Source organism: Gracilinanus agilis, chromosome 1 (assembly GCF_016433145.1).
Source record: "Gracilinanus agilis isolate LMUSP501 chromosome 1, AgileGrace, whole genome shotgun sequence".
Lineage (NCBI taxonomy): Eukaryota > Metazoa > Chordata > Mammalia > Didelphimorphia > Didelphidae > Gracilinanus > Gracilinanus agilis.
This window is the reverse complement of record NC_058130.1, coordinates 389,819,331-389,845,617: the sequence shown is the minus strand read 5'-3', so window position 1 is coordinate 389,845,617 and position 26,287 is coordinate 389,819,331. Positions and strand designations below refer to the sequence as shown.

Below are 26,287 nucleotides of genomic sequence, written 5' to 3'. Positions count from 1 at the left end.
AATTTCAAAATAAAAGAGAAAAAATTTAAAAATATAACGTATTTTTGAAGACTAACAGTAGAATCAGGAGTGGTTTTATATAAAGAGGGGGTACTTGAACTGAACTTTGGAAAGAGAAATAGGGATTCCAAAAGGAGATAAAGGAGGGAAAGCATTCTAGCCATGGGAGACAATTTGTGCAAAGTCATGGAAATATGAGATAACTACCACCACCAGGTCAGTTTGGCAAGATCTGGTTCTTTGGGGATTGGGTGTAGAGCAAATCAGAAGGGGAAAAAATAAGTTGGAGCCAGATTGTGAAGCCTTTATTTGCCAAACAGAGGATTTGTATTTTATCTTAATGGCAATGAAGAATCATTAGAACTTCACGTTTTTTTTTAAACCCTTACCTTCTGTCTTAGAGCTGATACTAAGAACTAGTAGGGTTAAATGACTTGCCCAGGGTCAAACAGCTTGGACATGGATGAGGCTATATTTGAACCCAGGTCCTCCCAGCTCTAGCCTTGGTGCTCTATCCAATTGACTACTGGAACTTCTTGTGCATAGGCATCTCATACTTAGGACTCAATTCTGAAACTTGTTGAGTTTAAGATTCTTATGGGTCAGTGAGATAAAAATGTCCTTCAAGCAATTGGGAATATTGTACTGGAGCTTGAGTGTGAAGGAGGAGGTGAAGCTTGAATCAGTACATTGGAGAGTTACCTGAATAGAGATGATAGTTGAACTAATGAGAGTTGATAAGATTCCCCAAGAGAACAGAAAAGGAAAACAGGATCCAGACTGGTACACCCTAATTAAAGCATGAATTTCTCACCAACTTGTTTTTCATCCTCCATCTGACCATATCTGGTGCTTTTCTTGAAAACAACATGATATGATTATAATAGAAAAGGCTCAAGACTCAGTCAGAAGACCTAGATCACAGCATTCTTAGTGATTTGAGACAAGTCCTTGGGGCCCAGTCTCTTCATTTGGGGGGTGAAATTATTGTGACAATCAAATGATATGAGATAGCAATATACTTTTTTAAAAGTATTATGGAAAGGTAAGGGGATAAGATAATAAATTTTAAACCAATTAGATTTAGAACTAAAAGTGACATTAGAGAACACTTAAAACAATCTCTGATTTTGCATATGAGGAAGATGACACCCAGAAAGGTAAAGTTACTTGCCGAAGTTCATATAGCAGAACTGGTCCTAGACCCTATATCTCCTGACACCCTAATCTTTTACTCTTTTCATTACCCCACAGCTACCTCTCTGACTTTGGGGGGCACATTCAAATTTCAATTTAATTATCAAATTCTATTTCTAAACTTACACTTTATAATAAAATGGCAATGTTCCTCTTTGAAGAAATAGTTGTAATTACAGTTTGTTGGTGAGCACAATTAATCCCTTCCTCTGATAGGGCCAGTAAAGACATTTTTCCTCCTCCTATTCTCCCCCTCCAAAAAAAGAAAAGTGAGAATGAGGAAAAAGGGGAAATTTTGGTTCTAAAGTGGAGCTAGAAAATATGGTAAAAAAAAAAAAAAGATTCAATATACAAGCATGTATTAAGCACCTACTAAATGCTCGGCATTGTATTGGGTACTGGCGATCCAAATACAAAGGATGACCCAAGACCCACTTTGATCTAAACATCTGCTGTGTATATTGAAAGTAAAACAGAAGGATGTAGAGCAATCTTACTATCAAAGGGATCCTTTTTTTTACCCAGTAGTCCAGCCCATCTCTTTCTTGTCATGTTCATTATCCATTAAATCATGGGTATTTAATCTTTCTGATGATCTCCATTGGTTCCTCTTCCTAATATCAATTGCCTATATTCCTAAGTGAAGGAAATGTTATTTTATTCTTTTTCCCTCCCTCCCTTCCCTTCTGCCAGAAGGCAGATAATATGATATAGGCTGTATATATATACATTATAATATAATTTCTATGTTCATCATGATGTCAAACAAGACACATTATTGCTTAGACAAGAAAAAAATTCAGAGAGGGAATAAAATGAAGAATGGTATGTTTCAATCTGCATTCAGACTATCTGTTTCTATGGCAGTGTATATCCTATTTCATCATGAGCCCCTTGGAGTTGAAGGAATGTTAAATTATAGTTAGAGAATAATAAAAATGAAGATGTGAAGGGGTTTTCCCTATTTAAGTTCTTGGGTGCTCAGAAACTTATTTATGGATTCTGGGTTAAGACAAGTCAACAAACATGAGAATGTATTTTTTTGTATATCATTTTCTATGTAAGGATCTATCAGTGAGAATTTCTGGTTATTCCTATCTGGGTTCTGAGTTAGAGACTCTGCTGCTTTTACATTTTCTTTGTCCTAAGGAATTCCAGGAATGTCTCCCCCTCCCCCCTTTTTTTAAACCCTTACCTTCCATCTTGGAGTCAATACTGTGAATTGGCTCCAAGGCAGAAGAGTGGTAAGGGCTAGTCAATGGAGGTTAAGTGACTTGCCCAGGGTCACACAGCTAGGAAGTGTCTGAGACCAGATTTGAACCCAGGACTGCCTGTCTCTAGGCCTGGCTCTCAATCCACTGAGCCACCCAGCTGCCCCTGAATGTCTCCCTTTTAACAAAATTTGATTTATAGAAAAGTGAGAGAAGGATTCTCTTCTTGCCTATGGACCTTCATCACATGGGGATGAGATGGGGTGGTTAGTTTGTTTGATGGACCTCCTTCTAATTAATAATTTACCAGTTAAAGATGTCTTGAGATGTTCAAGGGAGGGACTGGAATAATGAGCTCTTAAAATTCTATCTATAGATCTATCTCCTGGAGTTTGGGGTCTTTGGTCATAGAGGGGGGCCACTGACCTATCAATCTATTTGTTTAAAATTCTAGCCTAATCAATAAATTGATATTCTTAACCAAAAATCAATCTCAGAATCATTTTAATTGTAACACAAGCAAGTAACTACTATGTATCAAGAACTATGCCAAGTATAAGGTTAAAAGACCTATTCTTAGATTGTCCACTCCATGAAGGAAGGTGAGCCTATCAGATTCATCTTCCTAGCACTTTCTACCATTTAGCATAGTGCTCAGCACATAGTAAATATTTCTTTAAATGTTTGAAATTAATTCCCTTGGCCCTCGGTGGTTATGGCAGCACAGGCACCCTTTCTTGTAGGTTTAATCCCCTTTCGGCAGAGCTGGTGCTGGTCTCAGGATTGTTCTTCCTTGTAAAGGTAGAGGCTAACCCCTCTGATTATGGCCAAGGCACCCACCCCTTCTGAATGGCCCTAGGTAGAACTCTTCCTTCTCCCAGCACTCCTTTATTGAAATGACAACTAACCTGCTTATTATAAGAAAATGAATTCCATGAATTACTTTGTAGAACCATAAATGGTTTTTATGTTGAAATTTAGCTTTCTGTATTATTGTAGTACAGAATGTATTCTACATTGTTAAGCAGGAGGAAACCTTTGCTATGTGCATAGGAAGTGGGAGTTGGTGCAGCAGCCTTCTCTTATCATTCAGTAAAGAAGTGTGGGGTATGATTCAGACTCATAAATAACTAAGATAATTTCCCTTCACTGATGACATCTTTAAGTATGAAGGATCTTTAAAGTCCAATCCAAAAACCTTATTAGATATTCTAATACATTCCATCCTAATTAATAGATATTTGGTACATATGATAACTTATTTGTTTTTTAAAATTCAATAAGAAAATATGCAATATTTCATGTAATCTTTTGTTTGTCTTTAAAAATACAGACATACCAAGTGGACCTGAAGCCAAATGGATCAGAGATCATGGTGACAAATGAAAACAAAAGAGAATATATTGAGTATGTATTCCTCTATTTTACAACCTTTCTTAGATTAACCATAATAACAAGTTTGACACGTGCTACACCCATAAGTTTTATTGCTTCTCGTCCAATGGCAAGATTTTTTCTCCCTTGAACTCAAACCCCAAGATCAAAATGGTGATTTTTTTTCTGCCTTAGATTCATAATTTATTTACTTTGCTATGAACTAAGTGGCCTTATGTATGTCCAGATGGTGTGATGCACTGGAAGGTAAATTGTTGGTTACTGGAGCATGTGACACTTCCCTGGAATATTTACATATCTAGTTGAGTTCTCTGATTTTTCAAGACCAGGACAGAAAGGGCAACTATTATATAGCAGGGTTTCAATGCCTGGCTTTAAATTTGATTTTTCCAGTTAGATGAATAATCGTATAAGAAAGCTGTCCACATAATGTACTATACTCCTCCAAACTCTATTTCTGTTGAGGGCTGCCAACCTCTTAGCCACCCAGGCTCAAAACTTCAGAGTCATCTTTGAATCTACACCATCTCTTTTACCCTCATATCCAATTAGGTGTTAATTCCTGGCAGTTTTATTTCCACAATATAATGCTACTGCCAGGTTCCATAATTATATACTGGAAAGTATATGAAAATCCTTATACCAAATAGAAGGCCCTTCCCCTTTTTCTTGTCATTTTTGGGTTTATGTCACTTTCACTGATTGATAAGGAATTAAGTTTAAATTAATAAACAGAAAGTAATGATAGTAAAGATTTTTTTAATGTTATCTCATCTTCTGGATTTTAGCTTAGTCATCCAGTGGAGATTCGTCAACAGAGTCCAAAAACAAATGAATGCCTTCTTGGAGGTAAGTCACATCGGCTGTCATTTGTTGCTCAGGTCTCTTTAGTCATAGTAGAGGAGGATTTCCCCCACCTCCACCCCTTGCTTTTTTTGGGTGATAAGATCACCCAAAAATGATCAATAATATCAAAGCGGAGGTATGAGTGGGAGAAGCATGGCATAGATCCTGCAGAATTATGCAATTTACAACCTTTTCTGTCTCTGTAAGAGGGAATTTAACAATGAGCAATGGGAGAAAGACACTTGAAACTTGTTTATTTTTTCCTCTTTATGGAAATTTTGTTGTACTTTGTTTTTCTCATCTTTCTGTATTACTTTCATAATTTTTTGGGAAGATTTTTACATAACAATGCTCCTAAAGCTTTAAAATCCTTTGACTAATATCTACAAGTTTACACCAGTATAGGACAAAAGCCCATCATTTTTAGATTTTTCCCAACATTTCTGCATAGTTCTGAAATCAAAGAGCAAATGTCATTTTCAGAGAATCCATTGTCACTATGAATATGGACTTTGGCTATATGTTTTTCTCCAGCTCCACTTTCTTCTATAACTGTCTTACTGACCTCTACAGTCCCTACATGATTAACCATCCCTTTAAACATCACTATAATTATCCCTTTTAGCCAGATGGTTTTTGTTGTTTTTTTCACCCACTAAGCTTTCAGCAATCTCAATAGATTCATCAGTTTCTCCTTCCTTCAATGGCCCTGCCATATCCTTAGGAAATATAATCCCAAAACTACTTCAAGGAATCCTTAGCCAGGGATATGAGAATCAGAAGGAGGAGGGGGAAGACCTTGTATAATGTCTTCATTTTTTTTAAAATTCTGAATTTAACAAACACCACCCCCATGAATATTTCCACATACTAGAACAAAAAAGAATTTTTTGTGAAACTACAGCTAAAAAAAAAAAAGAAGTAAACAACTCCAACATATTACTTTTAAAGCTTGCTTTGTCTCAGTTCCCTTCTATACACTGCTTAAAGAAATGCTCAAGAAGCATTTTTCTTAATTTTCTTTTAGAGGGAGAGGAAATAAATTCTAGTGCTAGCTAATTTTGTCTCTCAAATCATTTCTCTTTCCCTCCTGCAACATAGGGGTAAAAAAAAGAAAAGGAAATCTGCTACTTGTAATAAAGCCTGGTCAAGTAAAAAAATTCCACACATTTGCCATGCCCAAAAATGTATGTCTCCTTTTGCACCATGAGTCTCATTTTTTTTTGTCAGGATGTGTGCTATATGGTTGGTCATTACAGCAACCCAAGTTTTTAATTCTTCAAAGTTATCTTTAAAATTTTATGATCATTTTATATATTGTTCCCCTGGTTCTGCCTACTTCATTTTGCATCAGTTCATGCAAGTCTTACCAGGTTTCTCTGAAATTGTCATTTCTATCATTTCTTATGATATAATATTTCATTATATTCATATACCATAATTTGTCTAGCCATTCACCAAGTGATGCATACCTCTTTTGTTTCTAGTTCTTTGCTATACCAAAAAGAACTGCTATAAATATTTTTGTACATATAGATCTTTTTCTCATTTCTGTGATGTCTTTTGGAATATTGGCTAAGTAGTGGTATTTCTGGGACAGAGGGTATGTACAAAATTGGATATGGTTGCAAACTGATTTCCAGACTAAATGAACAAAATTACAGTTCAATCAACAATAGGGGACAATATTTTCCTGTATGCACTCTAACTTGTCATTTTCTTTTCTTTTTTTTTGTGAACTCAACAAATCTGATAAATGAAATACAATCTCAGGTTTTTTTAAATTTCAGTTTCTCTAATTATTAGTAGTTTGGAGTATTTTTCAAATGATGTTGATAAGTTTGGATTTCTTCCTTCAAAAACTACCTGTTCACTATGCATATCCTTTGATCGAACAATATCACTAGTAGATCTATATCCCAAGAGATCAAAGAAATATATATCACTAGTAGATCTATATCCCAGAGATCAAAGAAAAGGGGAAAGTGCCTAAATGTACAAAAATATTTATAGCAGTTCTTTTTGTGATAGCAAAGAGTTGGAAATTCAGGGGATGCCTATCAATTGGGGAATTGTTGAACAAGATTGTGATGAAATATTATTGTGTTATAAGAAATAACCAGTAGGATGGCCTCAGAAAAATTGAGGAAAGCTTACATGAATTATTGCAGAGGTAGGAAATCATCACACACCATTACAGCTATATTGTAATGATGATCAACTATGAAAGACTCAGCTACTCTGATCAAAATAATGATCCAAAACCATTTCAAAGGATGGAAAATGTTACCTTCAGAGAAAGGCTAATAAACTCTGAAAGCAAGTTGAAATATACTTTTTTCACTTTATTTTTCTTGCTGTTTTTTTTTAGCAGCATGGCTAATATGGAAATATGTTTTACATGGTTTTATGTGTCTAATTGATAATACATTACTTGCTTTCTTGATGAATGGTCAAGGAGCAGGAGAGAGGGAGGGAATTTGGATCTCAAATATTTTCAAACTTATTAGTACAAAAAACTGTCCTTTTATGCTCCTCTCTTTCTTGAGCTTGTCATGTTCTCTTTGCTAAACCATAATAATTAAAAGATTTTTCTTCTTGTTTTTCTAATGTTTGTATGATATGACCTTTTACATCCAGTCTTGAATCTGTTTGAAACTTATTGTGATATGTGAGTGAGATCTTGTTCTCTAAATCAGGGGTACATAACCTAAGGACTATGAATTTGTTTATGAAAATATTTTGATAACTACATTTTAATTTAATTGGCTTACTTTGTAGTCCTACATATTGCTTTTTTTTTTTTTTTTTTTTTTTTGGTATTTTAAAAGTATACCTAGAATGGGTAAATAGATTTCACCCGCCTGCCAAAAGAAGGCCCATGATAAAAAAATATTAGTTGATTCTGTGATCTAAATTGTGTGCATAGTTTATAAAAACCTTCACTGTCCCAAAATGAGAAATGCTTTTTTTTAAGGCTTTATAAAATTTCTTAGCTATTGGAAATTTAAAACACACAGCAGGAAGAAAAAAAAAAACACTCCAAATTTTAATTAATTTTAAACTCACCTAGAAAATTCCTTTGGTTCTGCTTGGCAAAGTTACCAAAAATTAATTAAAATATATCTTCAGATATAATGAGTAATAAAACTCGCAAGACATTTAGAGTTTTGAAATCTAAAAATTTCAAAAATCATCTAGACTCAGTCCTTTAGCTTGAAGATTAGGTAATGGAGTTTTAGAGAGGTTAAAAGAATTAGCCCAAACTACGAAGATGGTCATTGCAGAGGTCAAATTAAAATAATCTCCTGTTATCCATTGCTCTTTCTTGTATACTACACGTCTGCCTTATTTTGTTTCTCTTGGTATACATTGAATTTGTCTTATTTTATGATATTTTCTTCATCATCTGTGATCCTGTTTATTTTTAGTACATATTGAGTCACTTGAATGCATCATGGATATGTTTTAGAATCCACATGCTTGTCGTCACCTAGTTGATAGTCCACTTTCATAGAAGGCTGAGAACTTAAGTAACTAAAACATTTAAAATTCAAGGTTTTTCGTTACTAGTATTTGTGAGAAAAAATTTGATAGCATTTTACAATTGGAATTGCATGGATGCTATCCCCTGCAAATGAATAACTGGCTTTTAAAAAGAATTTTTATTTGGTTAAGAACAAAGGTCAAATTTCCTTTAAACTTTCCTTTGAGGAAAAAAAGGTTTTAAATTATTTTCATTTTTTTTCTTTTTTCCTTTAGGGATTCACAGAATTGCTTCCTATCGATTTGATTAAAATTTTTGATGAAAACGAGTTAGAGGTTTGTTGCCTTTTAAACGCTTTATAATTTTTTTTAACAGTGTATCAGAAGGTTCTTTATTCTTCTACCAACTGTCCATCTTTCTTTGTTCCAGTTCATAACATTCAATAGAAAAAGGATAAGTGAATTATGCTGTGCATAGATTTTTAGATTTTATTTGTCTGGGGAAAATGAGCTGAGTTGTGGCAACTTTTCAGTCAGCTCTCATTTAGCTATATCAATTAGACATGAATGTTAGCATAAATTATTTAAAATTTAAGAGACTCTCTCTTCTGGGTTTGATCATGGTTCTGAGAAGTCATATAAATGCATACTAAATTCAGAAACAGCATTCCCAACTGCTTCCCTAAATTATTGCAGGAAACTCATATGAAAACACATCTCTGATATAGGTTCCCCATGTGGACCTTATTGCTTCAATGAACTCAAATTGGAGTTCTTTGTCTTTTGTCTATGGCAGCTGAGCTATGGTAAATAGCTATCTGGGTGGACAGGAAATCTGTAGTGCTAATAATCTACATCAAATATTTAGTTAGAGATGTATTTTTTAAAACATGCCTTCCCCTTAGGTCATTCAGGGAAAGTCAGAGAATGAACAGTGAGATAGAAAAAGTAGAAGATTGATTCATTATCTGTTTCATCATCTTAGTACTGGAGAATTAATATGGAAATCCAAAGTCAGTGAAAGCTATTTTCTCTTTTTTATGTGCTTGAAAGAGAATCTGTTGAGAAATTTGCTACCTGAGGCAAGATTTGAATCCAGAAACTTGGGGTTTGGAGTGAGGAAATATAGCCTATTTTTGCCTTTTACCTGAGAATCAGTGGCATTATATTTGAGCCCACTTCAGCCAAGATCCTTTCCTTAGACAAGTGGAAGCTTGTCTTAATGCAATTAATGAGCTGGAAGAAACTTTAGAAATAATCTAATCCAATGCCACAATTTTATGTAAGAGGAAACTAAAGCCCCTGAAAGCTGAAGTTAGGATTTGTACAAAGTTGCATTACTAGTTAATGGCAGAACAGGGATTATAGCTCAAGACACAGATCCCATCATCCCAGCTTTCATGACACTATACTGCCTCCTTACTTAGGGTCAAATGCAGTTTTAAGAGAACATCGTTCGCCAGTAACAGGCTTACACAATAAGAAAAACCTAGCCTGAGTGTGTGAGTCACACCTAATAAAAGCAACTAGCGATGTTAACTAAGAGACCAATGAACACGAGCCTTGCCTCTTGATGTGTTTGGAACTACCGAATTTAATTGAATGCAACCTGTGTGCTATTTTGATTGTCTGTAGTCCAGTAACTTCCGAATGAGATAAGGGATTGTATAACTTTGAGCAATTGGGAATCATTTTCAATAGCCAAGGATCAAATATTGGCACAAGAACCTATCATTGGGAGAAAGTAAAAGACAAGTAAAAGTAAAAGAAAAGTAAAAGACACCCCAAGAGGAGTTGGGGTGGTGAGCAATGAGGAGAGATGGAGAGAGGTACAATAGTGAACCTGAGAGGCAGATAGATGGCTCAGTGGAGAAAGCACCAGTGCTGGAGTTGGGAGGATCTGCATTCAAATCTGGTCTCAGACATTTGCAAAACGTGTGAACCTGGGCAAGTCACTTAATCCCCATTGGCTAGTCCTTTCTCTTTTCTCTTAGAAGTGTTACTAATTCAGAAAGTAAGGTTTTAAAAAAAAAAAAAAGGAAACTGGAAAGGGCAACTAAGTAGGAAGTGAAAGGGAACCAGCTTTATAAAAGTTCTGATTTGTCCAACAAACCATATACTTATATTGATTTTATTTTTTATTAGTGGCAATTCAACTCAATATAATTGGTAAAACCAAAAAAAATTTAATATAATAAAAAAACACATTACTTTCTGTCTTAGAATTGATGTTGTGTCTTTTCTAAGGTAGAAGAGCAGTTAGGGCTAGGCAGTTGGGGTTAAGTGATTTGCCCTGGTCACAGAGGTAGGAAGTGTCTCTGGTCAGATTTGAACACAAGTCCTCCTGAGTCCAGGTTGGCACATTATCCACTGGGCTATCTAGCTGCCCTATTACTTCCTTTCTTTTAAAAAACCTTACCTTCCATCTTAGAACCAATATTGCATAGTGGTTCCAAGGCAAAAGAGCAATAAGGACTTGCTCAGGGTCACATAGCGATGAAGGCCAGATTTGAACTCAGGACCTTTCATCTCTAGATGAACCAACTTGGTTCCCATTGTATTTATTTTTAAATCTTTAAATTTGGGAAGAACAGAAGAGAGATTTAATAGATTTCCTAGTTACATACAAAAATCCCAAGTCAGTACCTTCTCTTCAACTTCTATTCTTGGAGAATTGCTTGGAAATGAGAGGTTCAAGAACTTGCCCAGACCTACACAACTAGTATGTATCATAGATGGGACTTGAACCCAGATCCTCCTGACTCTGAGACTACTCTCTAGTCACCAAAACCACCCTGCCTTTCATGTGATCTAAACAACTACCTCTTTAGTTTATTACTACAGCAAATGTAATTAGGGGCTTTATTCCACTTTGTTTTTATGAAAGTTGTATGAATTGGGTTGTGGATGATCTTTAAAACAGGAGCCATTTTTATAATAATAGTGGTGGTGAAAGAAAATTGAATCATCAGTGTGATTTTCAGTTTTCAGACCTTCCACATTTAAACCTGAATTTATTTTCTTAATAGCTGCTGATGTGTGGCCTTGGAGATGTTGATGTTAACGACTGGAGACAACATGCTATTTACAAGAACGGCTACTGCCCAAATCACCCCGTCATTCAGTGGTTCTGGAAGGTAAGCCCCAGTCCCACACCGTGACCACATCGTTATTCTAGAGCTGGCTTTTGTACTAACTGTTCTGTCTTTTCTGTACCTAGGTTATATTTATCTCTAGTAGGAGTACTTCATGCTATCCCTTATGTTGTTTTAATTTTAGTATTTACATTTGAAGATTAGGAAAAATTCTTTGTTTATTATCAATGCTGAACAAAAAGTAGTCAGAGTGGTCCTTGATGGAAGGAATTCATTTTATCATTCCTTTAATTGATGGAAAAGTAATAATAAAGAGAATTTAAAGGATGATCCTTAATGGTAAGACTGTGAAACATTGTCCTCCCTTAATATTGGGAATATAGGGTAAGGGAAAGTTGACGTGGGCAAATAACTTATGAGGACATCTTCAAAACTATATTGTCCATCAATACAAAAACTAATATGCCCTCTCATTATCTTTTAAGTGAGTTTGAAAATATTTTTGATCCTTTTCCAAAATATTCTTTCCAAAGAATCTGTCTCTAATTTTCTAAGAAACTTGGAATTCCATCAAGTATTTTGAGATTATATTGCTCCAAGAATGAGTAATGCGAGATGTGATTTAATGTGTTTTAACTATCCTAGTACCATTATTTTTTTGGAATGAGGAGAAGGTGAAGAGATTTCAAAAAGTGTAGTCAACAAAAGGCTGCATATTTGCAAATGAGAAAAAAAGCAAACCACTTGGATTTTTATTTCTAAATTATTACTTTCCATCATTATACTTTAAAATATCAACTAAGATATAGATAGATGATGTTACTTGCAGAGAAACTACTTGTAATTCCAGTCTTGTGTTTAGATGAGGATTTAATCATAATTTAAGTGGGAAGAATTTTCCTTTCCTTCCTTTCCTTTTGCATCCTAATAAAACAGAAGTATAAAGATTTCGTGTCCTATACTATGCTTTGTATTTTTACCTGACTGCATTGGTAGCATGTACAGTGAAGAGAGCAGCACTCCTACAAATAAATGTTTCTCTCTCTCTCTAATATTTCTCATCTGTCCCAATCTCTCCACTCACACAGTAGCCATCCTAGTTCAGGTCCTTATCGCCTCTTGCTTAATTTCACTACTCCCAAGTCTCTCTCTCTACTTCAATCTACCCTTGACATAGCCACTGCAGGAATTTTCTTAATTTGCAAATTTGATCATTTTACTCTTCTTTTTGATAAACTCTGGTGTCTCCTTATTTCCTCTAGAATCAAATTGTAAACACCTTTATTTGACTCCAGAGCTTGGACCCATCCTATCTTTCTACCTTTTTATACTTTATTACTCACCTATATACTCTATTATAGCTGTTAAATCTCTAGGTGCTCAGGTCCAACCATATTCACCTCACTGCTACTCTTGACATAAGACCCCACCATTCTCCCATCTCTGTGACATTGCCCTTTTCAGTGACCATTCCCCCATCCCTGAAATGTACTCTCTTAGACCTCTATTTGTAGAATCTCTGGTTTTCCTCAGGATTGAGAAGCTCAAACATTACCTTGTACGGGAACTCTTTCTGGATTCCCACCCTGATGATGCCCTACCACATACCTTTTAGGTGAACGTTGTTTTCCCTGTTAGAATGTAAGCTCCTGGAAGACAGGGGTGGTTTCACTTTTGGCTTTAGAGTCTCAGCTAACTAGCACAAAGCCTCATTCGTGGTCAGTATTTGAGAAATGTATATGATTGATGGAGGATATTCATTTTAAAGAATGTCAGTCCTTTTATTTTTGTAGCCATTGATTAGAGAAAGAGTTCTTAACCTAGGGTGCCTGAACTTGTCTTCTTTTTTAAATATTATTGACTTTAGTTCAATAAAATTGGTTTCTTTCATAATCCCATGTATTTTATGTATTTAAAAAGACTGTTTTGAGAAGGTGTCTTTAGGCTTCAGTAGAAAGCCAAAGGGTTTCAGGACACACAAAAAAGTTTAGGGATCCTTTAATTACAAGATTACCCAAGAACACCAAGCCCTATTGACAGAATCCTAAGGGTGAGGATGCCATCAGCATTAGCTTTTTATATCATTTATTTTGACATATTGGCAGACAAAAGAGACATAATGAATATTTGATCTCTTTCTAAGATTAGAAAGGCTAGTATTGTGGCAACGTTCAAAAATATGATGCAGTTTAGACCCAACTGTCCAGATCTTATATTAAGATATAAATAAAATGATTTTTGAAATGTCAAAGTTACTGCAGTATGCATAGGAGACATAATGACCATGTGTCCCTGTTAATAGGCCGTGTTATTAATGGATGCTGAGAAGCGTATCCGGTTACTACAGTTCGTTACGGGGACATCCCGAGTGCCTATGAATGGATTTGCTGAACTTTATGGTAAGTATGAGAATGTGTTAGGTGGAAACTCTCTTCCCAGGGACCCATGCCAACATGGAGATGCCTACGGATAAAATGACTCCTTTTATAGATTTCTTGACCAAGCTTAATATGTTCTGTGTTCCTGGAAATTCGTCTTATGCAGGTCTCATGTAAACACATTTCATTATACAGAAGTTAGTATATATTATAACCTAATAATTCATGCCTTCATGCAAAGTACCTTTCTGTTGTTACTAATGAAAAGAAACAGAACCACCAGACTTTGGAGCCTCCCATGTGGCCACATAGTAGAGGGAATAAATGATCACATCATCTACAAGAGTTTGAGTTCTTTTCTCTTTCAGTGAATTAAAACCATAAATAAGCAAAGCTTTATCTATTCCACATAGTGATGGTTTTATTATATTTTTTCTTAGAAATAGTGTCTAATTTAAACTAATGGCTTGCAGCATAAAAATATTAGGGTGTTTGTGCATTCATAGGAGATGTGGCAAAGACTATTCTGAAAATAAATTTTACATTGCAAATTTATGTAAGGATTTTATTTAACCAGACATTAAATAGCACATTGTACTCAAGAAGCAACCTAAGGATTTGGTCTGGAGGGCAAAATCCTCTTTTTTTTTTTTCAACCTTGACCCAAATTACATTGATTTTTCTCCCCTGTTCCTTCCTCCATTTTTTAGATTAATTCTACTATTATTATTATATGTAATATAGTACTCTCTTCTTTAATCTAGGTTCAAATGGTCCTCAGCTGTTTACAATAGAGCAATGGGGAAGCCCTGAGAAATTGCCCAGAGCTCATACATGGTAAGTGGAAAAGGAGATGAAAAACTGAAATTGTGTCCTAGATGAGTACATGTACAGTTAGCACACTTTAAGCACAGAATAATATAGGTAATTTTCACTTACATTCATATGAAATGAAACCAAATTGGTGGGAATATTGACTCAAAACATAGGAGATACTCCTCACCTTCGTCTTCATCATTCTAAAGCATTTAATTGTTTCTTGTGCTATACTAGATGCTATAGAAGGAAAACAACATAGATATTTCCTCCCTCAAAAAGTTCATATATAGCTTAGGATATTAAATGTGAACTGGGAAAGGCAATATAATTTAAAACAATGTAAAAAGACAAGACAACAAAACAGGTGGGCATATATACTCTATATGTGTTAAGAGAGCAGCTTTCTTGCACCCTGAGGCAGAAGTGTTAGATTCCCCCAGAGCCAAGCACCAACTTAAAGTGTGATTGGGAAATGTTTAACAGAAACAATAAATATGCAACAGAGAGGATGGGTGAAGGACTTCTCCTGTCCTGTAGATTTTGTTCTTATAAACTATAGTCTATTCACCATAATTTGTGGTTTTCTAAGTCATTTCAGGGATCCTTTTCTCTCTGAATTTAACACCAGTGCCTTTAAGACGTCTGAAATGTCTGAACTGGGAAGAAGCCACAAGAGAAAAAAGGCCAGATATGACAATGAAATTCCTGAATGCCTTGCTACCAAAAGATCTGAGAAAAGGGAAAGTTCTCAAGGTTATTCCTGACCCAATTTACTTAGATAATGTGACTCACGGATAAAAAGAAGAGGGCTCTCGTTAACTGTTCAATGGCCTGCCTTTTCACACATATCTTTAAAGACACAGACATGACCAAGGACTCTAATATTGAAATAGATCTTTTCATTTATGTAAATACTCCTTCAAGAGGTGGGACCAAAATCTATCTGTGGCTCCCCTTCCTTTACAAATCTTGTCCATATACTCCCATAAATGTTCTCTGAGCATTTCACCCAAAGTCTGTGGACCTTTCTGTGCGTGTAACCAGGTTATGGTGTGAACTCTCTGCCTATTGCTTGTATCATTCATTACATACTGTCCGAAATCCTAGGCTAATATAAGGATATGTTGGACTGTTTTTGCAAATAATAATATATCAAACTCTTTTTCATTAATTATCTCAGGCCTTATCCCTGCCCCAGTTTATTTATTTATTTATTTTGTGTGTTTATTTATTGGATAAACTAGAGAAATCTCTTCAACTATAAGTAGTGGCTCGTATCCTTCTGGGTATCAAAACTCCTAATCCTCTATGATTAACTTAATATTCAAGTTATTGGCTCTGTGATTCGTTAACAATTTAACTAAATAAAGACATAAATAATTATGTATAATATTTTAGTTTTAAGAAGGATCACAGTGCAAATCACCTCAAACCATTATTATAACTATAGATGACTTCATCTTACTTCCAGATGTTTCCCTAATTCAGTTCACTCAAGATAACTAGCAAAGTCTCTTCTTGAGAATTCTCTTTATCCTCTTTAACAAATATGGGTCCAAATAGTTACATTAAGAGAAGAAACCTCTCCATTTTCTTTCTGCTTGTCTATTCCAACTTCTCTCCAGCCATGACAGGAAAATAGCTTCTTTCAAGTTAACTAGGAGCTACAATGGATAAAGCACTGGTCCTGTGAGACAGGAAGGCCTGAGTTCAGATTTGACCTCATCTACTGACTAGCTGTGTGGGTCGCCTTGGGCAAGTCACTTAACCTTTGCCTCAGTTTCTTCTGCTATAAAATAGAGATAATAACAGCATCTGCCTCCTAGGGTTATTTTGAGGATAAAATGAAATAATGTTCGTAAAAACTCTTAGCACGGGATCTGGCACATAGTAGATACTTTAAGTGCTAGCTATTATTTTTATGCTATCACTCTTAACAGTATCTTTCCAGATTCACTCATAAAATTATCTTTATAATGGTTTTTCACAAAATAAGCTAGACAGTTCTCCCAATAAATTTTTTTTCTCATTCTCTTTCCCTTTTTATGTCTACTTTCTCACAAACCATTTCCACTTATTCTCTCTTCTTAGTTTCTCAAAAATTTCTAGCCCCAACTGTTAAATCTTAAATATTTAATTTAATTCTTAAAGCTATGCTAATAATAACTATATAGTAAAGGCTTTTGAAACTGGTGTTATTGTATTTAGGTCTTCTGCTATTGCATGAATACAAATAAGGAAAAGAGAAGGAAAATAGGGAAAAAATGATTAAAATAAAATGTTTGATTAGCAAAGAATTTCTATTGTCCTCAACACTCTGTTGATCTTTAAATGTTCTCATTCCCCAACACTTTTAGAGGACAACTTTATTGAGTTAGACTTACCCTGTTGAGATCATTTTTAATCTTGGTTCTGTTATATATTACATTGGCTATTCCATTCAACTTTCATCCCTTGCATATTTGATAAATGTATCATTGGTATCTTTATCCAATTAATTATTAAATATGTTTCCAATCAGAACAGAGCTAAGGATTATATCTATACTTTAGAAACAACAGCCAAGAGACATCAGTGTCTTATAAGTATGATCATGTGTAGTGCAAGGAATAAAAATGGATTAGAAAAATTCTTAATGAATTCTTGCTTATCTGAAAGTTTTCTCAGAAAAATTCAGAGGTGAAAAGAAGGGAAGAAAAAATCAGAAAGCTTTCAAGAGTTCCCCTTATTTGGGTCCCATTTGTGTGTGTGTGTGTATGTGTATAAATATATAGTTTTGTCACTTATAGTGAGCCCATTCAGCATTTTCTTGGCAAAGGTATTGAAGTGATTTGCCATTTCCTTCTCCAGTTCATTTGACAGATGAGGAAACAGAGGCACACAGGATTAGGTAGCTTGCCTAGGATCACATAGATAGCAAGTGTCTGAGGTCGTATTTGAACTAAGGAACTCATCTTCCTGACTCCAAGCCTGGTACTCTATCTGCTGTGCTACCTATATCTGTAGATAATATGAATCTTATCTATTTATCTATCTGTCTGTCTGTCTGTCTGTCTGTCTGTCTGATCTATCTAATCTAGCTGTCTGTCTGTATCCATTTATCCATTTAACAAATCTATCCATCTCGTCTCTCTCTTTCTCATTCTTTCTCTCCCTCTTCCCCTTTCTCCTTCTCTCTCTCTCTCTCTCTCTCTCTCTCTCTCTCTCTCTCTCTCTCTCTCTCTCTTTCTCTCTCTCTCGCTCTCGCTCTCTCTCTCTCGCTCTTGCTCTCTCTCTCTCTCTTTGTCTATCTGTCAATCTATCAATTAAACAGTCAAGAAGATGAAATTTTCACTGCCAATTTGATGGCATGGGCAAGCTGGGAGAGAGATATTTGGGATTCTGTGTCAAAAGTGCATTCAACTAACTATTAAATACTGTGTTCAGATTCCTGTCCTGTGTACTAAGAGAGATACAAAGTAGATAAGAGATTCTCTTTGCCCTAAGGTGGCTTACAGGCAATGGACATGTGTAAATAAGTCATAATAAAAAATATGCCCATGATAAATGTGTAAAAAAGACTAAAGCAAGTTGCTAGGTCAAGTTCAAGGTAGAGTGAAGCCCTCTGGGAGCTGCAGGCTATGGTGAATCAGGGAAGGCCTCCTGAAACAGGTGGCATTTAAATTTAGTCTTTAAAGAAAGGACCCACAGAATTTCAACAAGTGAAGAAGGAAATGGAGGTGAAACAATTTCAGGTCTAGGAAATAGCATACTGAAAGGCAGAGAAGTAAGAAGGCACCAAGCTTATGTGGATAATGATTTCAACAATTCTTATTTATTTAGAATGTAGAGTTCATGCTGTCAAGTAGAGTGAGCTAAGCCCAGAAGGATTGCCTGGCACCAAATTGTAATCGTCTTTAAATGCCAGGCAGGAATGTCTGGAGAAGTTTATTTCTGATAACTCCAAACTATGTCTTTTAAAAAGTATCTGTTGTTTGCCTTAGGAGATAGCTGGAGACATGAAGACATTGGGTAGGATTAAATGGATTCCAGTAGGAATTGAAATTGTAAGTCTCAGTGACAGAATTGGTGATCTGTCTTGATGACAGTTGACTAGTACCAGAAGGACTGAAATTTAAGAGTAACTCAAAGAATCAAGCTGTGGCCATTGAAGAGGTACATTTTTTCCAACCCTTACCTTCTGTCTTAGAATCAAATCTGTGTATTGGTTCCAAGGCAGAAGAGCAGTAAGGGGTAGGCAGTTAAGTGGCTTGTCCAGTGTCACACAGCTAAAAAGTGTCTGAGGCTAGATTTGAACCTAGGACTCAGTATGTGGTGGTGGTGGTGGTGGTAGTGGTGGTGGTTTAACCCATAAGGCAAAGGAAATAGAAGCAGGATGAAAATTTGTATTTCAAAACAAAATTATAATAATTTTTTGCATCAATTAATGTACATGGTCTTTCTAATGAGAGGGGGATGGACATTGATTTTGATTATTAGAAGTCAGTTCAAGACTCAGCTCTAGAAATGCAGGTGATGTAGATGTTCCACAGCTAGGCATTAGTAGGTTTGGTGGTATGTGGCAGAGGACCTAAAGAAGACAGAATGCTCGAGAGAATTATCGTGATGCCCAGTCCGAGTCACCCTGTGCCACCCCATGCCTCCAGGCTGTCTTCGGCAGAGACAGAACCCAGGAGAGAGTTCAGAAACCCATAATTCAAATATACTATACTAAACAGAATCTGATCTTGCAGCTTCATAGCTCACTCTGTTCATCTAAGCCATGTGAGTTTGGCGTGAGTGGGATCATTATTAGTAACTGGGTCACAGCGTTACCTCCCTACACAGTCACTATTCTGACTTTCTCTGCTGGTCATAAAGATACTGCTTGGGCTCTCCTGAGCTGACTCATTCTCTGACTGATCCCAAGTATAAAACCACTATAGCACTGCTCCCCTAAATGTCTGTCCTTATTATTATTATTCAGTTGTATCTGACTCTTGGTGATTCCATTTGAAGTTTTCTTGGCAGAGATGCCATTTCTTTCTCATTTGACAGATGAGGAAACTGAGGCAAACAGGGCTAAGTAACTTGCCCAGGGTCCCACAGCTAGTAAGTGTCTGAGGCTGGGTTTGAACTCATATCCTCCTGATTCCAAGGTCAGTGCTCTCTCCACTACACCTTCCATCTGCCCCAAATGCCTGCCCTACCCACTCCCTAATCTCATCACAACATAAACTCAGTGTGTCCTCCCTGCAGAACTTGTTTCTATTGCCAGTATACCACCGAAATAGCTTAGAGACTATCTCTTAAGCCACCTTTCCACATGCACAAGTCCTGCGAGGACTTTCTGGTTCACCCAAGTACCTCTTTTGGGACCAGCATCAGCTGCTTGCACATCCATTGTGTTAAGAGACAGAGTTAGAAGTCAGTATGGGGTAGCTCCATGTTGTCCCCCTCTGCCTCACATTGCTCCAAGCTCACCATCAATGTGGCTTCAAGAGGAAGCAGTTGTTGGTGTTTCCAAAGGAGTTCCTTAGAAAGACCAGGAAGTACAGTTAAGGCTGCTGCATGCTGATAAGATTTTTGAAAGTCAGGCAATGAGCTATGAGTATCTTGGCAACTGCAGGAAATGTCTGTGCTGCTTGTGTGCTGGTAGGGAACTCTGGATTGGTCATGTCATCCATACAGTCCTATATAACTGAGCTTTTTTTATTTTTCTTTCCAATTTTTGTTACAAGGAATGGCTTGCTAGAAGGGAGAAGGGCAGTATACAGAAATGAAGGTTATTTCAAAACAAAATATAACAAAAATAAGAATTTATTTAAATTGGAAAAAATGAATTGGAAAGAAAATATAAAGACAAGTATGAAGTCTCTAGACCATGGTGAGGTGTAGTGTCAAAAGAGACAAGAGGAAGTATCTCTGAATAGTGTAGAGGGTTTTAGATCTAAAGGAGATTCATTGGGGGCAGCTTGGTAGCTCAGTGGATTGAGATTCAGACCCAGAGATGGGAGGTCCTGGGTTCAAATCTGACCTCAGACACTTCCCAGCTGTGTGATCCTAGGCAAGTCACTTAACCACCATTGCCTAGCCCTTACCACTCTTCTGCCTTGATTCCAAGATGGAAGATAAGGCTTTAAAAACAAACAAACAAACAAACAAATAAAAAAATAAGCAAATAAATGAATGAATGAATAAACAAATGAATAGATAGATAGATAAATGAATAAAAGAAATTCATCCTTGGAGTGCAGGTGGAAATGAGACCTAGGATGCACTCCTATTGGTGAGGAGGGTACTGGTCCCACTAAGGAGATAAGGATGGGAAAGAAGAGTCTGCATGTTATAGATACTCATCGTAGTTTACAGTACCTTATAAATGCAAACATGTATTACTCTCGAAGGTTGTGATAGAATGAATAAAGTTTCTCAATTGTGTCTCTACTCTGAGGCCATTGCACCACTTTGCCTTCTGCCCCTTTAGAAAGTGTGTGGAACGATCTCTCTGAAACAGTGCTCCATTCCTCTAGAGACCTGCTTGGCTCAGAATCAGCCAGAACTCTAGCTGCCCTCATTTGCCTGTACTGAACTAGAGAACCAAGCTGGATCTGGGGGCTCAGTCTATGGGGTTTCACCGCATGAACATGCATTCCTAAAGCAAAGATGAAAAGAAAGTTCTGGTAAAATTGTGAACTTTTCTTTTTTTTTTTTTTTAAGTAATTCCCTTAGCAGTATTTCCCAGCTTTTATGTAAGTTCTCTCACCCTTTCAAAGCAAGGGGAGTATTATCTCTCCAGGTAATTCCTTGTCTTTCAAATCTTGAAAGCATTCTGCATCTGTCGACATGGAACAGTAGTGACTGTTCTTGGCCTTCTCTCTGTAGGAATGATATTAATTGTAGAGGTCTGAATCAGTTCCCAAGAGTCATCAGAATCAAACCCAGCTCCTTAGCTTGCAATCATTTTGCAACAATAGCCTCTGTGCAAAGACAACTAGGATCAAATTTATATAAAGCTCCTTACTTTTCAAAACCTTGATCATCTCATCATTTTTTCCATTTCTGGAAGTATTCCCTAGTCCTGTGCTTCCATATATAACAGAAATCAGTATATACAGGAGACCTACATCCTGGCTTCCATAGAAATAGCATAGTTGAAATAGGCATGGCCCATTTCACCCCAGTGAGGTAATAACGTAGCTGACCCAGCTGGTTTAGTCTTTGGAGATAAATTAGCTAAAGGAATGGAAAAAATAGTGAACTTGGGAATCACTTGAATTAGACTTGAATTAGAATCCTGGCTCTGCTACTTAGTACTTTTATGACCCTGGGCAAGTCATTTATTTGCTTGGGTCTTCAGGTTATAACCCGTAAAGCACCTTCCAGCTCCAGATTTCTGAATGAGTAAAACTAAAGATATACTTTTTTTTTTTTAACCACACAAACTAAAACCAGGTGCAAGTCACTGAAAGGGAGGAACTGTTTGGTGGTTACAAATGAGTCTTCATCACTAGGATGGGACAGACAATTTTTCCTTTAATCTACTTACACAAAGCTTTTCTTGTGTTATAAAGCAGATGACAAAAAAAAAAAAGTCCATTAATTACTTTATAGCAATAGTTCCAAGATAAAAACCAACTGTTTAAAGCTGATTGTCCTTTTTGTATTACTACTAATGCACAGGATTGTGAGCCCTCAAAGAAAAAAAATCTGATCTAATATATTCTGTCAGTATACTTCATTGAACTCAAATGACAAGAGGAAATGGAGCCATTTCCTTCTTCAGTATATTTTTTATTTTAATTCTTAGGCATCTTTGTTGAATCTCTAGTGTTCAAGAAGGCACTTTTTTGAAAACAGAAGGCTTATTTCATGGGCATTTAAAAACAAAATCCACTGCTTTCATGTTAGAAAATCTGAATGTAATTTAATACTTTAAAAAATTGTTCCATAGTTGATGGTTAAGAAAGATAGTAGACAGAGCTAGGTAGCATAGTGGATACAGTGCCAGACCTGGAATTGAGAGGAACTGGGTTAAAATGTGGCCTCAGATATTTCCTAGCTGTGTGACCCTGGGCAAGTCACGTAAACTCATTTGCTTCCCCCTTGCCCTTCTGTCTTAGAGTTGTTACTAAGACAGAAAGTTAGGGTTAAAAAACAAAAAAAAACAAAACAGGGGGAAGCTGGGTAGCTCAGTGAATTAAGAGCCAGACCTAGAGACGGGAGGTCCTAGGTTCAAATCTGCCCTCAGACACTCCCCAGCTGTGTGACCCTGGGCAAGTCACTTGACCCCCATTGCCTACCCTTGCCACTCTTCTGCTTTGGAGCCAATACGCAGTATTGACTCCACGACAGAAGGTAAGGTTTTAAAAAAAAAAAACAAACAGATAGGTAGAACTGCATATATTTTACAGTGTGTCTCACTGAAAGAAAGATTATTACTGAAAAAAACAAAACCTATTCAGTTTAATTAATTGGAACAATTCTAGTAATATCTTATGGTATTGCTTTGTGTGGTTCTCCCAACACTGGTAAAATTTCCAGATGGCTATTTCAAACTATTAATGAAAACATATTAACTTAGCTTATTATTCACTTAACATCAGAACATAAAATGTGCCATATCTGTTTCCTCCAGCCCACGATTCTGTCTCTGCCCCTGGTAATAAAGGGTTTATTTGCTATCGTCATTGTTGGCATTTAGAGATGTCCCCATAAAACACTGTATTTTTTTCTGGTTTTCATTATGGATCTGTCTCCCATGGATTTATCTAAAATTTTTTTTGGAAACTCTTTTAGACTTTTGAAGATAAAGAGGGTAATAAAAGATAATTTATTGGTACCTTAAGCTTGGCAGACATCTTGAATGGCATATTCCTCATTTTCAAAAGAATTAGTTTGATATAATTTTTCAGAATTGGACTGGGTAAATAATTGCCCATTTTTGACATGACAGTGATACTGATGAAGCTCTTTGTCTGCTCTCTCATGGAAATGCTTGACCATGTCCATCAGTTCTAGAAACCAACCCATCCCCCCAAAGTATGATGATCCAATATAGCTGAAGCTGTCTCCCTTGTCTCTGTCCAGTGACATGACATGATCAGTACTAAAAATTAGAATGTGAGCTGTTAAGGGATTTGACTGTTTTTACCTTTCTTTGGATCCCTTGTACTTAGCACATAGCCTGGCACACAGAGAACACTTAATAAATTCTTGTTGACCTGACTAAAAGGTCAGACATATATCAAGTGGACATGACATCAACTCAACATACTATGCCAATTCAGAGGTGCGAAGATTAGAAATCTTTTTTTAAAAAAATAAATAGTTTGGGAATTCTAGTGTGGCTTCTTATGGACAGTTTATATTGAAGAGCTCACTCTAGACAGAATGATTTGCAGTGCAATAAGACTGTCTAGAACTATCACTTCAGGGTAAGAAAAGCTTCACTAAATCCTGTCATGTATTAAGCAAATGACATTCAGGAAGGAAGAAAGGGCCATTAAGGCATCTGTTTGCCTAACTTGGTATTCTAAATACTGAGAAATAACTCTTAACTATTGCTCACATTTTTGTTTGTGTCTGAATTATAAAAGCTATAAAATTTTAAGATTTGTCTAGGGTGTCCAACCTTTTGTGTTTACTTTTTGCACTAAGATCATTCCAAGCTGCAAGTTTTAGTATAATTCAAAGGTGCTGTAGATATATCAGAAATTTTTGACATTGTTCAGTGGTGTTTGACTCTTTGTGGCCCTGTTTGAGATTTTCTTGGCAAAGATATTGTGAAGTGGTTTGCCATTTTCTTCTCCAGCTCATTTCACAGTTGAGGAAACTGAGGCAAGCAGGGTTAAATGACATGCCCAGAGTCATATAGGTAGTAAATGTCTAAGGCTGGATTTGAACCCAAGACCTCCTGTCTCCAGGCCTGACTTCCTATCCACTAAGGCACCTAGCTCCCTCAGGATTTGAGCTCATAAAGATGAGTTCCTAACTCAAGATATAGCATTCTATTTATCCACTGTACTCAGCTAGCTGCCCATAAGAATATGGTTTGTATATAATTTATATCTACCTCTGAAGACTTATCTAAATAGATGATCAGTATAGGCAGATTCCAGGGGAAAACATTTTGTCACTCTTCCTCACTATTTCCCCTTATTAATTTTTTAAAATGAAATAAATCCTTACTTTCTGTCTTAGAATTGATACTAAGTATTGGTGTCAAGAAAGAAGAGCAAAAAGGACTAGGCGATTGGGTCAAGTGATGTGCCCAGGGACACACAGCTAGGGTGTATCTGAGACCAGATTTGAACCCTGGACCTCTTGGTTCCAGGCCTGGCTCTCTTTATGCTAAGCAATCTATCTGCCCCACCTTCCAGTTAATTTTTGTAAATATGTAAGAAAAGGTTAAGCTATAATTGAATAATAGAAATATTTTCTCTGTCATGATTGTATTTGAAATTCTCAACATGTCGAAATGTTCTATTATTCAAAAATAAAATCTGTGTAAAAAAAATTGCATCGAGCACCAATGCAATGAATGGTAGAAAGCTCTCATGTTACCTCATAAAAGCCAATTTAGCATCATACCATTAAGGGACCTTAGAAGTCATCTCGTCATATCTTCAAATATATACCAATAATGCCATAAAATTATAACCACTCTTGTAATAATATTTTATGGGAAAATGTGTCCAAAATGCCAGGAACACAATTTCCCCTGGTTAAGGCAGGAACTTTGCCTTCCCTTACCTCTCTCATCTTTAGAATAATGAGAGTGATGGATCCCTTCCACCACAAGCCACGTGGCTTCAGGTTAGATTAGGAGGGTTTAGTAAGTTGGAAAGATGGTGGGAGTAAGCCTCATTGCTAGCAAAGTTTTCAGGAGGATAGGAAGTGAAGATCAATGGGGCTTGTGCCCCAGGGATCACTGCTTGACCTAGTGTTGTTTTATCATCATTGGCCTGATCCAAGAAATAGATGCCATTTTTTTATCAGATTTGCAGATGAAAAAAAGCTAGAAGGGATTCCTAATATACTAAATGACAGAGCAAAGAGTCAAAAAATGTATTTGAAGGGCTAATCACATTGAGTGATAATTAGGCTCGAAAAGCCCCACAGGAGCATTTCACAGAAGTTACGAAGAGAAAAATTCAAGTTTGATTGCAGGAAATAAATACTTCCAAACAATTAGATCCATTATTTAATAGTGGAATGGAGGGCAACTGGATGGTTCAGTGGATAGAGAGCCAGGCTCAGAGACAGGAGGTCCTGGGTTCAAATCTGGCCTGAGACACTTCCCAGCTGGGTGACCCTGGGCAAGTCACTTGACCCCCATTTGCCTAGCCCTTACCACTCTTCTGCCTTAGAACCAATACACAGTAAGATGGCCAGTAAGGAATTTAAAAAAAAATAATAATGGCCTATCTCTGGAAGAAGTGGCTTCTGTAATTTGAATTTCAAAGACCCCTTTAAAAAATATTGGGATCCCCCTCCTAAGGTCTTTTGTTTATGTGAGTTATCGTTATAGTGATATCAAATATCACTATCATATTTACCATATTCTAAATTTAAGTATCTTAGTATTGTTATGAAATAGTCTGTTCTTTTACTACCTGTTGCTTCCAAAAGGAGTTTCTCTCTGGCTTTGGCTCACTTCTATGCTCTCAAACCTCCCCTTCTTTCTTTTTTAATTTCAACCTCATTGGGGTGAGGAATCCCAAAATAAGCCACATGTGCCAATGGTGCGACTGTCTATACACAACTGATTTAATTGGACAGGTGAAAAGCAGGATGGCACCTCTAATGCAAGGTAGGAAACACAGCAGAGGTGAGAAAGATGGCAGCAGGCACTGCCTTAGACTTTAACACTCCCTCC

At 36.4% G+C, this 26,287-nt stretch overlaps 1 protein-coding gene across 3 annotated transcripts in view; it reads left to right on the top strand.

Moving 5' to 3' along the window:
* Window positions 1-26,287, top strand: part of NEDD4L (NEDD4 like E3 ubiquitin protein ligase) — a 212,875-nt gene that overhangs the window by 184,818 nt on the left and 1,770 nt on the right. For all 3 annotated transcript variants that reach the window (XM_044664562.1, XM_044664553.1, XM_044664545.1), the window contains 6 exons: window positions 3,742-3,815; window positions 4,592-4,652; window positions 8,412-8,471; window positions 11,165-11,272; window positions 13,533-13,629; window positions 14,373-14,445. In XM_044664562.1, the coding sequence (XP_044520497.1) occupies window positions 3,742-3,815; window positions 4,592-4,652; window positions 8,412-8,471; window positions 11,165-11,272; window positions 13,533-13,629; window positions 14,373-14,445 (473 nt within the window). The remainder of the gene's footprint in view (window positions 1-3,741; window positions 3,816-4,591; window positions 4,653-8,411; window positions 8,472-11,164; window positions 11,273-13,532; window positions 13,630-14,372; window positions 14,446-26,287) is intronic.